The sequence below is a fragment of the Astatotilapia calliptera genome, chromosome 23 (assembly GCF_900246225.1).
Source record: "Astatotilapia calliptera chromosome 23, fAstCal1.2, whole genome shotgun sequence".
Classification (NCBI taxonomy): Eukaryota; Metazoa; Chordata; class Actinopteri; order Cichliformes; family Cichlidae; genus Astatotilapia; species Astatotilapia calliptera.
In genome coordinates, this window is record NC_039323.1 from 29,836,146 (window position 1) to 29,851,848 (window position 15,703).

Consider the following 15,703-nt stretch of genomic DNA (forward strand, 5'->3'; position numbering starts at 1 on the left):
CTATAGAATTTATTTCATTTTCTGCCATATTTATGCATGATCAAACTCCATCATAGCCTAAAGAACTCATAATATCCCAAATAATAGATTTCAGTCTCAGACTGCAGGCTTGCTTACTTGTAGTTCAAAGAGTTGCAAAACTTAAAATAAAAAGGCGGGGGCAATTTCCCCCCTGCTTCAAGCAAAAGTTTGACAAGGAATCCAAGAGTTGATGGGTTTGGCCTTAGAAAGCAGTTCACTGTAGCCTGATCATCATTAAATGCCACCATCAACTTAAATATTGATTACTTAGGTAAGTACTTAAGTACTGACGTTCATGCTATTGTCTTGTGTTACTCTTAAGTGAGATTAAACAGTTGCATTATGAATATAGGCTAAATCTAATTGCAACGGTTTTCTATGGCCACCAGAGGAGGGCACCCCGGTATAAACTTCACTGCAGCGGCATCCTGGTCAAACGTGAACTCCGGCACAGGCACAGCATGGCGTGCTGCAGCTAGAAATAATGATGGAATGACCGGAGCATTTCTGTAGCCGGTGTGTAAGACCGTTCTGGATAGTGGTAATGGGCATTTGACGTAATATTATGCGTTATATGTTTATATCTGAAATGAGAAGAAAATAATGACAATGGCTGCGGCTGTTTTCAGTGTGGAGGGGGCCTGTGTATGGCGCAGTGTTTGAGAAAATCCACATGGGTAACACCAAACAAGCAGACATTGCTCCATTGCTGTATTGATTGCTGTCGCGGTTAAACTAGATATTAATAACGTACGCAGTACAGTACAGTATTTAAACTGCACCCTACTGAAATACATTGAATGTTTTTTTCACAGATCCAATTGAAACAATAGACTGTTTGGCCGAACATAGTTATGCGTGTCTTAACGACTACAAATGACTATAAATATGTATTCACAAATGAATCCCTGTATGCTCACTCGCCTGTGTGCTCATCACCGCCGCGTCCCGGGGTGAGCGCGTGTAATGGGAAGCACTACCTCCCTCCTTCGTGCGTAAATTATGTAGGGCAGGACGGCAATGCTTTGCTACCTCCATTTGATCAAACCCACCCGGTGAATACGAGGGAGAAAAGAGACATCAAATCAGCTACAACAAAAAGCCATCCTCGTTTTCGAGACGCATTTGACAGAGGCGGAGTAGCGCATCACGACTTGCCTGTTGTGAAGCCAAGGAGAAGAAAAGATGGACATCACGGATCAAGGAGCTCAAATGGAGCCGCTCTTGCCAACGGTAAGGCTAAATATTCACGTACTTGCAGTATTTGTGTTCAGTTCTTTAAAATTTAACTGATAATCTTGTTGAAATCATAATGTACTGTTGGTGCTCAGTGTTTACCCCTTTGGAATAAGACAGGCGCAAGCACGTGATAAATGAATGATCCATTTTCATTATAATCGTGCTTCAAAATTACCAATATTCGGACGCTTTGCCGGCTATATGACGCATGACTATATCACGACTAACATGGATGTTGCGCATCATATATAGGGGATGCAGTTCCCTTGTGCACTGCATGTATATCCGAGTAGAAGATGTTCACATCCTTCATATCCAAACGCCTTCACACAGGAGGCATTTGTGATGAGGCTAGTTGTATTTCATGGGTTCTTTGCTTCTTGTGTAGAAATCATATGGGCTGGCTACCCCCTCGACCCAGTTTTCTTATCTATATGAAAATCTACTGCCAAGCTGTTGCTTTAAGTACACATCATCTCAAGATGATACAGTGAGATGAGCATAAAGTGTTTGATCCTAGCAGTGAGGAGACAGAGACAGGAGAGACTGGATTTTTATGACTTGAAAATATCATATTCGGCAAATTGACTGTATCATGCAGGAATTTATGTGCAGTAATCATATTCTATCTCATGTGTAGGTGTTACTGTCAATACAGTTATAGACAGAGAGATGCAGCACAAAAAAAATTGACTGAGGAATACATGCATCTGTAGTATAGCAAATTAACAAACCCAATGGCAGAGTTACACACAAACAAACACATGCAACACACTGAGACACTTGAAGGCACAGCCTGGTTCTGCGGTCAGCCTCTCCTCATTAGCATTCAGGTGAGACTGTGTGGAGAAAAAAAATGTCAGCTGCCTTGGAAGCACTGTCAGTGCCAGAGGAGATATGAAATATGCTGCTTTGTGCTCACCATTTAAAAAAAAGCACCAAATAGAGGCAAATCAATACTCTCATTGTTTGTTCTATTTGTAGCTGTGTTACATGAGGACTTAGTTTTCCGCAGCTTATGGTGTACAGTGAAGCCTGATGGGGCTGATGTGGTATGGGATGGGATGTTCCGTTTCCCCGCAGTGCCATTGCAGTGGAGTCGTTTCCCTGTCATTGTAGCTCATTGCTGTTTCCCCATCCCTCCTCCTACATAGCTCATAGCAAGTGTTGTCATGGTTTCATCAGGATGTGTATGAGTATGTGAGGTGTTAATATAGTGAGAATCTCAGGGACTTCTCAGCAAACGACGTGGCTATAAAAAAACCAGTGCAATTGTGTACCGTTCTACTGTGTTACCAGGTTTCCAGGGTCATGCATGGGAGTATGTTTAATTTACAACAGCAAGCGCTGCATTCAAATGCATTATTGGCTTTCAATGTCTGCTGCCTTTGAGTTGTTACACTCAAAGTTTACGTGCTAAGGTATGTTTTTCACAGACCATTTTGGCTGACAGTAATGTTCTTGCGTGTCTTGCTTTTGTCCCATTAAGTGATTTCCTGATATATATTTTTTAATTGCAGGAACAAAGTTCCCAAGAAACTAAAGAAGTGGTGAGTAACACAGAATAATGCAAACTATATGACTTTCTTATTGTTTTGCATGGTCAGTGGACTGCTCCAACCCCTCAGTCATCAGTTGGTTTCTGATAAGAGGCAGGTACTGTAAGGTTATAGAGTCAGTCTGGTGTGGGATGGCTGTATAGCTCAGTAGGAAAAAGTAGTAGTAGTGTTAGCAGCGAAAAAACTGCTGGGTACAATTCTAGCTTGCAGGGAATAGATTTACACAACTGTCTAATATATTGTTTCCCCCTTTGTAAGTATTTCTTGTTTGCTTTGTTTTAGTCTTAATGAAAAAATAATCACATGCAAAAATTTGGATAAAAAAGCCTCCTAGTACTAAAAAGTTATTGAATGACATCAAGCAGGTGGCCAGGTAACATGCTGGATATCTGCATAAGTTTCACTGTTATTTTTTATTTCAGCTATCTTGAATGGATAGTGATGATCAATCAACACCAAAACGTTAGCTGGGTGTACTAATGTTGATTTTGTGTTTGGTGTATGTGTAGAGTTTGCAGTTGAAATAAATGGTAAAGAGTTTTAGAAAAAGATTTTAAACCCTATATACTATAAGCCACTGTTATGCATACATGCATACACCACTCTATTCTCTGTATTTTAAGTCCTGTATTGATCTCACATCTACACCACAAGCAACGGTGAGAAGAAAACTAGAGAAAACCCGCACATGCTCGGGGAGATCATCCAAACTGTGTTGTTCTTGCCATGAGGTGACAGTGCAAAGTGTTGAGTAGACTTCCAACTTAAGACTGAAAATTATAGGAAATCTAAAGCTTCACAAAAAACAAATGTTAGAGACCGCAAATATTGTGTTTTTTGTGGGGGTGGAGGGAAGCCCTCATCTGCATAAGAAACTGTAAAAAAAATAGCTCAACACTGCAAACGAATCTGTCTTACTAAGGCAGAATGAATGAATGAGTAGATATTATAAAATTGAATGCAGGCCTGCATTGCTTTACTGGTACTATTGTGCTTCTCAGAACAATAGGAAGTAATTAAAAGTAAATGATCAGATAGATTTACTGATGCCTCAGATGGTGTTCTCACATTCTTTGCTGTTAAAAAGCTGTTAATCTGCAATAATATAGCAGCTGTATTTGGTTCAGATCTTCAATTAGATTGCTTGCTAAACAGATGTTGACTATTTTAGGTTGCAATAATCACACGTCACCTGCATTTGGCATCTACAATAGGTTAACAAAAATAAATAATAACAGATAATCTATGTGAAGGCTTTATATCTGTGAAATGCCTTTGAGAGTATGAGCCAAATATAGGAGTATGAGAAGAAAAACCATGGAGGATAGGTTTGATATATGCATGCTATTTGCTCTGACAAAATATTGTTTATGCAACTGTGGGCCAAGAGCCAAACTGAGGACAAGACTAAGTACAAAGTGCCCCTGTCTAAACTGACAGGGGCACTTTGATGACTTTCACATTAGAAGATATTGTGAATAAATACAAATATTAGAACCCTGTTTTATTAAGTAATGACAACAGTAACTAAATTAAACTCTGCGATAGAATGGAAGATAAATCAAATTTATCATTCACACGTATATACAATAATTTCACATGGAAAGTAAAACTTTGGTAACATTAGAAATAGATAAAGCTCAAATCTTAGTGTTTGAATAACTCAAAACTTAATTTCAGAGCAAATTTATTAAATCATAGAGGCTATTTTAAAAATTCTTTAACTAATAATGTCCTTATATACAATGCTGCTTTTGACAGGAGGCATCAGTCATCTTTAATTCCGTTCAGTTCAATTTTATTTACACAGCGACAAATCACCAAAACAGTCGCCTTAAGGCATTTTATATTCTAAGGTAGACCCTACAATAATACATGCAGAGAAAAACCCAACAGTAAGCACTTTGGCAACGGTGGGAAGGAAAAACTCTTTAACAGGAAGAAACCTCTTGCAGAACCAGGCTCATGGAGCGGCGGCCATCTGCTGCGACCAGCAGATGGCCGCTATAAACTGTTGTTGGCATAACTTGGCCTTTTAAGTAGTCTTTGGTGTGGCATCAGGGTGGCTCAAACACTTTGCGTATCTTTTAGGAATTTCAAAAAGATAATAGTTTCAGTTTAATTCCTTTAGTTTAGTTTCTTTAGTTTTAGTTTAGCAGAAGCATTCCTAATGACACTTAGATATGAGAATATCTAACTCTAGTGTCTGGAAATTAAATTGAGCAGAATGTGTTTAGCCTAACTTAGAATATAAAAATTGAAACTTTCTTTGTAGCCAGCTTCAATAAACCAAAAGGGCAACTAGAAATACTTTTAAATGTTTTTTTTTTTTTTTACCTGAATCAATACATAATTGTTAGTTAAGTCTGTGACCCCAATTAAAAAAAAAAAACAAAAGTAAAAAAAAAATGGATGGATAGCTCAATGTATAGTTAGCTTAGTTTAACATTAAGCCTTGTAAATGACCAAAGTGCTAGCATAATGCTATATCCGACTAATTAAAACATTACCTTTAATATGTATAAAAGCCAGTGTGTAAGAACAGTAATGTGCTAATATTTCTGGTTTCGAAGACAATATCTGATTTTATGCTAAGCTAACCTAAGCTAATCTAAATAGCTTCAGCTATTATATTTACCATAGCCAAATGTAACAATGTTGTCAATATTCTATTTCTATATGGTGCAAGAATGCAGTGTGGCAGGCAGGAATTGGACCCAAAATGCAGGACTTAGAGGAAAAACGTGAACTCAAAAACTCTGCTTTAATGCAGGCTTGGAAGGAATACAAAACAATAACAAACTAAACTCGGAAATCCAAGAATATAACTCACGAGAGAAAACACAGCACGAGAGGGGAACCGCCGTTAACGACGCGACAACAAGAACTAACTGACAAGGACTAAAATACACTGGCAGGCACATTAGGAAACGAGGAACAGGTAGGCACACAGCTTGGACTCATGGACATAATGAGACACAGACCTACAAAGTAAAACAGGAAACACACAGACTATTTTACAACACAAACGCGGGGATCCGAACAGAGCACAGAGGGAAGACACAGGTAGGGATAATAAACACGACGAACAAACCCAAAGAACTAATATAAAATCAGAATAAACTAGAAAATGATAATAATAAACTTAAAGCGCTGGGTCACCAACCCAGGACCATGACAGTACCCCCCCCCCCCCCCCCCCCTCAAGGGCTGGCCCCCGACAGCCCCAAAACATAAACAGACCACCGAACCAGGGTGGGCGGTGGGAGGTCCAGGACGGAGGGACCGAGTCCAAAAACAAAACGTGCGTAGAGTCCATCAATAATTAAGGGGGCCGACCGTGCGGACGGCAATGGTGGCAAGGGGAAAACAGTTCAGGGGGTCGACCGTGCGGACGGCAACGGCGGCGAGGCAGATGAAGGCAGGCCGGAGGCCGAAGGCGAAGTTGAAGCTGAAGCGGAAGCTGGACCAGGCGGAGGCGAAGCCGAAGCTGGACCAGGCGAAGCTGAAGCTGGACCAAGCGAAGCGGATGAAGCTGAAGCAGAGGCTGGACCAGGCGAAGCGGGTGAAGCTGAAGCAGAGGCTGGACCAGGCGAAGCTGGTGAAGCTGAAGCAGAGGCTGGACCAGGTGAAATGGGTGAATCTGAAGCAGAGGCTGGACCAGGCTAAGCGGGTGAAGCTGAAGCAGAGGCTGGACCAAGCGAAGCGGGTGAAGCTGAAGCTGCTGCTGCAGGCGAGTATGAGGATGAAACTGCTGCTGCGGGTGCGGATGAAGACACAGAGGCAGGACCGGGCGAGGCAGGACCGGGCGAGGCAGGACCGGGTGAGGCAGGACCGGGCGAGGCAGGACCGGGCGGAAGCGTGGCAGCTGTGGAATCCAATGAAGCCGAAGCTAGCCCAGGCTTGGATAAAGCTGATGCTGACGCTGCAGGCGTGGATGAGGCTGACGCTGCAGGCACGGACGATGCTGATGCTGACGAGGCTGCTGCTGCAGGCGGGGATGATGATGAGGCTGCTGCTGCAGGTGAGGATGATGACCCGGAGGCTGGACCAGACGAGGATGCAGACACGGAGGCTGGATCAGACGAGGATGCAGACATGGAGGCTGGATCAGACGAGGATGCAGACACGGAGGCTGGACCATGACAGTACACTGCTACATGTGTGGCAGACAGTGCTAAGGACTTTGAACCACATTGACAGAGAAACAATGTAATGATATAGAAATAATTATATGGTCATTTCCAAACAATTCAAGGGCAATCAGTCTACAGTGAGAAAGGTTATGCACAACTGGAAAACATGCAGTACACTTGCTTATACTCCCAGGCGTGGACAGCCTAGCGAATTCATGTCATACCATCGAATCCTCAGCGATTGGCAAAAAACCCAAAAGCTACATCTCAGAATTTAAAGGCCTCAGTTGGGGACTCACATATGAAATGTTCACAACGGTACAGTTAGAAAAAGATTTAGAAAAAGTGCGTGACCGCATCTTCGGTGCGCAAAGCTCTATCTGAACACATCACAAGACATGCGACTTCAGCCCAAACAATATTTTTTGGACAGTGAAGGCCAAAGTGGAGATATTTGGCTATAATAAACAGTGCCAAACACAAAACATCAGCACAAACTCCTTATACCAGTTGTCAAGCCCAGTGGTGAAGAGATGACTGAATGGTAAATGGACTGGTTCTTATATAGCACCTTTCTGCTGTACTTGAGCACTCCAACTTGCTTGATTCATTCATTTATACATGCACCTTTTTCAAACCACCAAACTTCCATTTAGTAATTGAGCTGCTCTACCTCCTAAAGTACAACCACCCAGATTGTCTATGTAGGTTTTTAATAATCCAGGTCCCGTATTCGTCCCGTATTCGTAAAAGCTTGACAAGAAGGTGACTGGACTTCTTTAAGTTTTTTTCGAGGATATTACCTCGCATCCAAGAGACTTCAGTCGTAAAACCAAAAGGTGGAGAGTTCCAGGTATTTAAACCAAGTGGGGATTAGAAGTGAATGAAATTCATTGAATGTTGCAACTGTGTCTGCTGAAGTTTTCACACACTGCTTCTTTATTTGGCTTAATTGTTAAATAAAAAACGAGATGGTATAATACATCATGTGTTGTTGTAATAAGGTTATATTTGGCTATAAGTGACCGTGTCTGTGATTGGCCAGTACTGGTTGACAGTATTGTAAAGCAGAGATGTATCATTGTTGTTGTCTTTGCACATTTATCTGTTTCTTTATAGATAAATATATTTATTTTCCTTTACCTATTATCAACTTGACTCCAATTCAAATGACCATTATTTTGTTTTGGATGTGAACTTGACTGCACAGCTCTAATTGCTGTACAACCCTGACATAACAGCAGGCTTTCTGCCAATTTGTCCAGTTTAAGCTGGAGAAGATCAGTGAGAACAGATGGAGGAAGCTTGCTGGAGTTGCCGGGGTTTGTTCTATTGAGAATGTTGTTATCTGTGTGAAATCTGTGCTCGACTTAGTGATCTAACTGTGCAAAACTGGCAGGCAGGGAGGAAGCCTCCCCACCTCAGCTAGCAGCCCAGACTGGCTGCACTCCTTTCCATGGTTAATTATAGCAGTGTCAGTGGAGAGGAGGATGATGAGAGCATGGAGGTAGGCAGAAGAAGAGGATGCAGAGCTGGTTGGAGAAGATGATTTTGATTTGATTTTGATTTTATTGATTAGCATTCAAATATCTCAGTGAAGACAGAACAAAGATCTACCACAAAGCAAGAAAGCATGAGACAAGGCTAATCAAAAGGTATTGGCTGAAGCATTTGCTTATTACGCCAACCCTTTTAACAAAAGATCTCTTTGCATGCAGCTCCTGTACACAGGGCTCGAAGCAAATAATAAAACAAAGCAAAAACAAAACAAACAAACAAACAAGAATTTTTTTTTTTCCACCTTAGATAAGTAACTACATCAAAGCAAGATGAGAGACAGATGGATGGATGAGGAGAGGCAGGCTTATGGAAAATTAGATTGCATACTATAATTGTAATATGGCTGTCTGATCTTCACTTATAAATGTTTCAATGATAAGTGCTTTTTCTGTTAATGAAATCCTTCAGAAGTATCAGCTGACACAAACCACAAAGGCAGCACTACTGTAATTTCACAGTGGTCTCCGGCAGCACAGCAGGAATATTTGCTTGTTCCTTTAGGATCTGCTTTTAGCAGATCACAGTTTTGCTGACAATGCACTAGAGCCAGAGAGCAGCTTCTTTGCCTCAGGTAGGTCATACATACACTACTGTGCATAATGAAACTGCAACGCTCCACCCTGCCTCTTACGTCCTCTGCTAGATGTATGTGTTGACCCGTAACTGTGTGAAGCTCCTTTCTGAGGATAGTGTTTTTAGAGCCCTTGCGACCTATGATTTAGGTAATAGAACAACAGAGCTTGGATGCTCAGCAGTAGAACTCTGCACAGCACAGCACTGGTGATGTCAGAGCGCTAATCTCTCTGGGGGGATTGGCGGATGGACGCTTGTCAGAAACATTTGATGTTACCCTGGATGAAAGGCGTCGGAGGCAGTGGAAGAGGCACAGGGAGAGCTGGCGCGGTGCTGAAGTCTCTGCTTTTGTTTTTAAGTTGTGTTCGCTGAGCTTTTTGGAATAAGGTTGCTGCCTTTTTAAAGCATGGGAAGAGCAGCTGAAAAGAGTGGCTGAGAAGAGAGGCGAGGGTTTGACTGAGATGCACAGACAAACAAGCTGTCTGCCTCTGTTATTCTCTCTGAGTCCTCTTACAACAGTCATAGTCATCCTGAGCTGAGTGGGGCTCAGGCCCTTAGCCTTAGCCTCTTATCTTACTATTGCCGCAAGCACAAGGAGAGTTAGCGGGCATCCTGCCCCAACGTTTCAAGAGGTGCACCATGCTCTCAGTGGACCTCAATAAAGGATTTATTTATCAGGTAGGCTTCTTTGATGTTGTTTCTGAGTTTATTCAAAGCATTACTTGCAATTCAAGCAGTTAGCTCTCACTGAGTTAGTTGACTTTTGATTTGTATACCCTGTTGTTATAATATTGAAGATAACCAGTAACTTAAAAACAATAGCTGGACTAAGGTTTGTATTTTTCCTACTGCATGTATAGTTAATAGCATGTTTGGTTCCTGTGGTGCAGAAAGGACCGGTTGTGCTGATGTGCACGCAAAAGGTCCTGAGGAGGCTGACAGATGTGGCTGCCATTCAGGGGAAAGACAGGAGCTTAAACCTGCTGTACTGACCCTAGTAATCTCTGATAGAGAAATGGGTGAACAAAAGCCAGGAATGCTGGATTTGTTTTAGCTGGAGTACTATGTCAGATATATAGAGTTGCCTCTGTCTTTGTGTGTGTGTTTACAGAATGCTGAATGCTTTTACCACTGCTAGCTCAAATCCAAACAGCTTAAGTCTCAGCCTCATCCACACCTAATGCCCCTGGAACCCCTGTGTTTACAGCAAGCTAGAAAGCAGGAATGTTCCAAGTATTCCTTGCATATTTTTCCAAGGAAGGCTGCTGATGCTGAGCCTGCTGTCATTGCCACAGTAACTATGGCCATCTGTAGGGATGAAAACCATGACAACAGAAGCTGTTGGCCAATCGCAGTGCTTGTGCAGCCACTGATAATCTGTCTTGGCTAGCTACCACCTATACAATCACTCTATTTCACAACACATGTGGAAAGTCGACTAAAGCAGATTTACATTAACAGCCAGTTCGTGCTCCCAGCTGGCTAATATGATTTTTAGTACTCCTCTTGTCCTAGATCATAAGGTAAATTAATGTAAATCATCTCTACTGTTGTGAACATATCAGGAAAGATCCCTGAAGAATTCAGTAATGAGGTCACATACTACTTTCCAGAGAGTGATGTGGTAGTGTACACAGATTCCTGGAAATGAGCTTGTGAGAATCAATAGGATCTGATTTATTCTGGCCAAGAATGTGGAATATAAGCTCCCAGACATATCTAACACTGACATTTAAAGATATCTTCTTTGTTGTTTTGTAACTAGTTAAACCCTCAAAGATATTGTGATTGGAGTATCAGCTATGTTGCATTTGATGATTTTATTCCTGTTTCACTCTATATTTTCATTTCTGTGTGCTGGTACACAGTTTACAATGTGAGGATGAAAAAATTTGCTTTTATTTTAATTAAGCAAACTGTTAAAATTCTAAATGCAGGAGGTACTGTATTGTGAACATTTAAAGGATTTCCTTGAAGGTAATTTTCATCTTTCCAGTGTGGTGAAATTAGATGCTTGTCATCCTGAGGATTTTTTATTTTTTTTGCTGTAGCTTTCACAATTGACTTTTCTTTTAAAAGTGGCTTCAATAAAAACATGGCTGAATTTCAACATTGAAAAATGTTAGCCACATCCCAGCTTAACTTCTTTATATATAAAAAGGTGATTGCATTTTCATCGAATTTGTGCAGAGAAACACATTTGAGATAACACAAGTCCAGGGTTTATGATTCAAATAAAATTAGTATTCATCTATAAAATAATTAAAATCACAACGTTATCAATTAAGAGCACTGATTCATATTATAGCTATAGTCTCACACACTGAAACTAATGCCTGTCGTAATGAGGACACATATGTTCCTTCTTTTAGTGTTACGTATGAACACAAAACTGACAACAAAAAGCAAAATTGAAAACCAACTAGGAGAGTTGACGATTGATACAGTTATTCTCCTTTAGAAACATGCACATGTAGAAATGGAAGTTACAATGCTATAAGCCTGATTACTGCCTATTGGAGGTCAGGCTTTTGGCTGTTGGGTGACATTACCATTTACTCTGCTTTAATATCACTCTGGGTTTTTTGCTAGCCTTGTGTTAGCATGCCGTCTGTTCAGATGCTTACAAAGAGCCAATGTTGTGTTAGCACTATAATGCAGTTGTTTCTGGATGTAGTTTGCACTCTTCTTCTTTTATGGAATGAAAATGAAATGAACCTAAACTCTGATATTTTCCTCCTTCCTGCACAAGAACTTTAATCAGCTGTTTGTAGATTAGCTGCTAAGAGAAAAATCCGCTAGCCACCTGTTGTGCAGATAACTTAAGAAACTTTGTTTCGCAGGTATGGCATAACTCTAACTGCAATGTGTTTATGTCTTACTTTTGAACGTATTACACCAAAAATGGGTAAGAGGAAATGTTTAGCTGAAACAGTAAAATGTGGGAAAGCACAATTGTAAGAGTTGTGTTTTTGAAGCAGGATGTTCAGTTAGCATCCTTTGAGTTCAAACAGGTCACATTTTAGTGTTGGCTGGGTTATCTTTTAGACTCATAGCAAAGATACACAAACACTAAATGCCTTATCGATGATTAAAGCTGAAGTTTTAGTTGGTATCACTCAGTAGGTGAATGTGAAAGGAATATTGTTTTGTTTGTTTGACTTTATGCTAGGACTTATTTCAAAAATTCTTAAAAGATTCCATTTTTTTGCGAAGAAATGGTTTACTTGAAGAGTTTTAGTCAGGATTTAGAGTGCACCATAGCACAGAAACAGTATTAGTAAAGGTTATTAATCATCTTCTGTGCTTATCCCGCTAGACCTCAGTGCAGCATTCGATGTAGCTGAGAGAGTAAAACACACTGTTAGTATTTCAAGGATGTTTGTTGCAGTAGTCTGATTCTTATCTATCTGACTGATTTCAATTTGTGCATGTAAATGGAAACCTTTTTCCACACACAAGATTTAGGCAAACAGAGTTATGTGTTGGGACCAATACTTTCACATTATTCATACTTCTCTTAGTTATACTATTATTAAAAAATCAATGCCTACATTTTCATTGCTGACACCCAACTTTATTCATCAATGAAACAGGATGATACAAATCAACTAAACTACAGGCACATCTAAAAGACATGACAGACTATAGGCCTGGATGACCTCGAATTTCTTGCTAAAAACGATCTAATACGCCTTCAGCTGATCCAGAACGTTGCAGCGAGAGTACTAAATGGGACTGAAACCCTTATTAGCTTTTCTTCTCTGGCTCCCTGTTGTAATCAGGTCCAACCTAATCTTAAAGACCCTCATACTACCTTCAATTCAATGCAGTTTTATTTTTGTAACGCTAGATCACAACAACAGTTGACTCAGGGTGCTTTATATTATAAGGTAAAGACAATACTACAGAGAAAACATAGAAAATCTCCCAACAGTCAGATGACCTCCTTTGAGCAAGCACTTTGGCAACAGTGGGAAGGAAGAACTCAATTTTAACAGGAAAAATCCTCTGGCAGAACCAGACTCAGGTAAAGGCGGCCATCTGCTACCGCCGACTGGGGGAAGAAGACAGGACAAACTTAAAATTAAAATTAAATACAGAGTGGTGTAGAAACACATAAACACTCAGTGCATCATGGGAATCCCCCAGCAACCTAGACCTTTTGCAGCATAACTAAGGGAGGATTCAGGGTCATGTGATCCAGCTCTAACCTCATGCTTTATCACCTTATAATCCTAACAGAGCGCTTCACTCTCTGACTGCAGGCTATGGTTCCTAAAGGGTGCTGCTACCTCCCATTATCCAAAGTATAATGGGAGGTAGTAGCACCCATCAACGTCTCTAAACAAACACTTTTAACCAGCAATATGTTAGAAAGTCTTTATTCTTCATAGCTCCCAGAATAAAATAAATTCATGTACTCTCCTCAAATTCTACAGCTCAAATTTGTGGTCTCTCTCTCTCTTTGTCAATCTGCCAAATGAGCTAGTTATGTGCTAGCTCCATTGCTAGCATTAGATTGGGTCCTAATCCCAGAGAAAAAAAAAAAATTAAAAATAAAGACATAAATCCAAGGATGAAACTTGTCTTCAACCCAATTGAATGAGCAAAGGTTCTGGGAACACAAACATTCTTGCGTGCACACTCACAGGTTTGTACTAATTTACATTACATTAGGACATGACTCTGTCCTAATTTGTTTTGAGACATATTGCTGCCATTAAATTCAAGAAGGAGCTAATGCTTTAAAAGATTCATTTTCTGTATAACCATTCACTTTTCTGTTTTCTGTTGTAAATAAAACACAGATTTATGAGATTTTCATATCATTGTATCATCCGTCATCTGTCTTTACTGATATTTTACACAGTGTCCGCTAAAATAAGCTGCCTATTTATGTATTAAAGTGCAACTTTATAATGTTTTTTTCTAAACCACAATCTACTGTGGCCACAAGCAGGGTATAATTTGTGAAACTGTACACTGTTTCCAGATAATAAACTTGCATAAACTTTTATCCCCACTGGGAATAAACATTTAGCAGAGGCAGGAACGTGTTGACCGGAGAGAGGGAAACCCATCCGACCCCCCCTAACGAATCCTGGCCACAAGTATCAGTTACAAGACAACAGCAAGAGCAATGTAGTGTTTCTGTGTGTTTTAATTACCTCTGGATTTTGGCGATTTTGGCCTGCTCTTCTTTACAGAGAAGTGCACCAAAATCCCTCCTGAGACGTGAGCAAACCTGTTGACCAACTATAAGAAACGTTTTACTGCTGTGCTTGCCACCAATAGTTTCTCCACCAAGTGCTAAGTGATGTTTCGCTTGGGGATCAAATACTTATTTCATTCAGTGTCATGCAAATCAATTTATAACAATTATGTAATTAGTTTTTGCTGATAATCTGATTCTCTCTCCATTAAAGTTGTACAGGTCACTTGGTGGGGGAAACAAGCTTCTATCCAAACAATTGCAATGCAACTCAGACCGACTGCAGTCAATTTCAGACAGACTGGGGAACTGCTGTCTAATGCAAACAGATGGCCAACACATTGATATCAACCCGAGTTAGTCTGGAGTTCAACTCATCAGTTGCAAGGTTGCAGAGCCATTTTACTATTAGATTTCCATCCTACATCAACTATGCCACTATTTGTGGAGGAATTTCTCAATTTCTGGGTCAAATCTATGAGGTTCTGGCTGGGCACTGAATGTAGACAGTAACAGATTTGTGGTTTTCATGGATTTATCACACATTGCATATAATTGCCAAATTGACGTGGATCAATCGTAAATTAATGAACACTGATAGAAGACTGTCTTATTGTAATTTGATCACTGTGCTTCTGCATCAGAGTTGGTCACACACCTTCTTCCCACCATAAATAAACCATTTCAAAGGCTACAAGATCACAAGTTTATTGAACAAAGTGGCAATAAGACCCCCATTGTTTGAAGCGTTTGAAGACCCCATTGTGCCGTGGGTCTTCAAACACTGTTTTCCATAGTGTGATCGTACCATTAATGATTTGGTGCTGCAGACCCTGACTTTCTACTAGTTGTCCACTTGATATACTATAACCTCCTGAGAACCAGCCTATTCATTTATGTCCTCTGTAATGGACATTTGTTTTTGGTCTATATCTTTTGACTAATGAAGTCCTGATGTACTAAAAGAAGACATTTCTTCATTTCTTAATGAAGCTTTTATTGTGAATGCATGTTTTGAGCATAGCATAGATATCTACATATTGTAGTTGAACATAGACGTTCTAGCAACCTCCGGCCTTAATATAGAACAAAAATAAAGATAAATATATCACAGCATGAGAAACTAAACCACAAACATAACTGAGAAAGAATATTTTTGGACAAGAACATCTATGCTTGTGAGGGAATGAGGTTTTTTTTTTGCTGTACATCTACAGAACATACTGTAGATTGAATCAAAACAGATGAAGTACAATGTCAAACCTTCCTCCTGAAGGTTGTAACGCTTGGCTTAACATCACTGCGCACATGCTTGCACATGAAGACTTCACACTGTGAGGCATCAAAACCCCCTCTCATGCTCTCTTTGTGTCCAGGCCTGATGGTTTTTTCATCTTTCC

General features: G+C 40.3%; 1 protein-coding gene across 4 annotated transcripts in view; it reads left to right on the forward strand.

The window, feature by feature from the left end:
* The first annotated feature begins 492 nt into the window (after positions 1–492).
* The window catches only part of LOC113015811 (sodium-driven chloride bicarbonate exchanger-like), a 51,238-nt gene continuing 36,027 nt past the window's right edge, over positions 493–15,703 (forward strand). For 2 of the 4 annotated variants that reach the window (XM_026158132.1, XM_026158133.1), the window contains exons 1-2: positions 493–1,254; positions 2,781–2,810. In XM_026158132.1, the coding sequence (XP_026013917.1) occupies positions 1,207–1,254; positions 2,781–2,810 (78 nt within the window). In that variant the 5' untranslated portion in view covers positions 493–1,206. Of the gene's footprint in view, positions 1,255–2,780; positions 2,811–9,244; positions 9,767–15,703 lie in introns of those variants that run through there. The other 2 variants (XM_026158136.1, XM_026158135.1) reach the window with 2 other exon arrangements.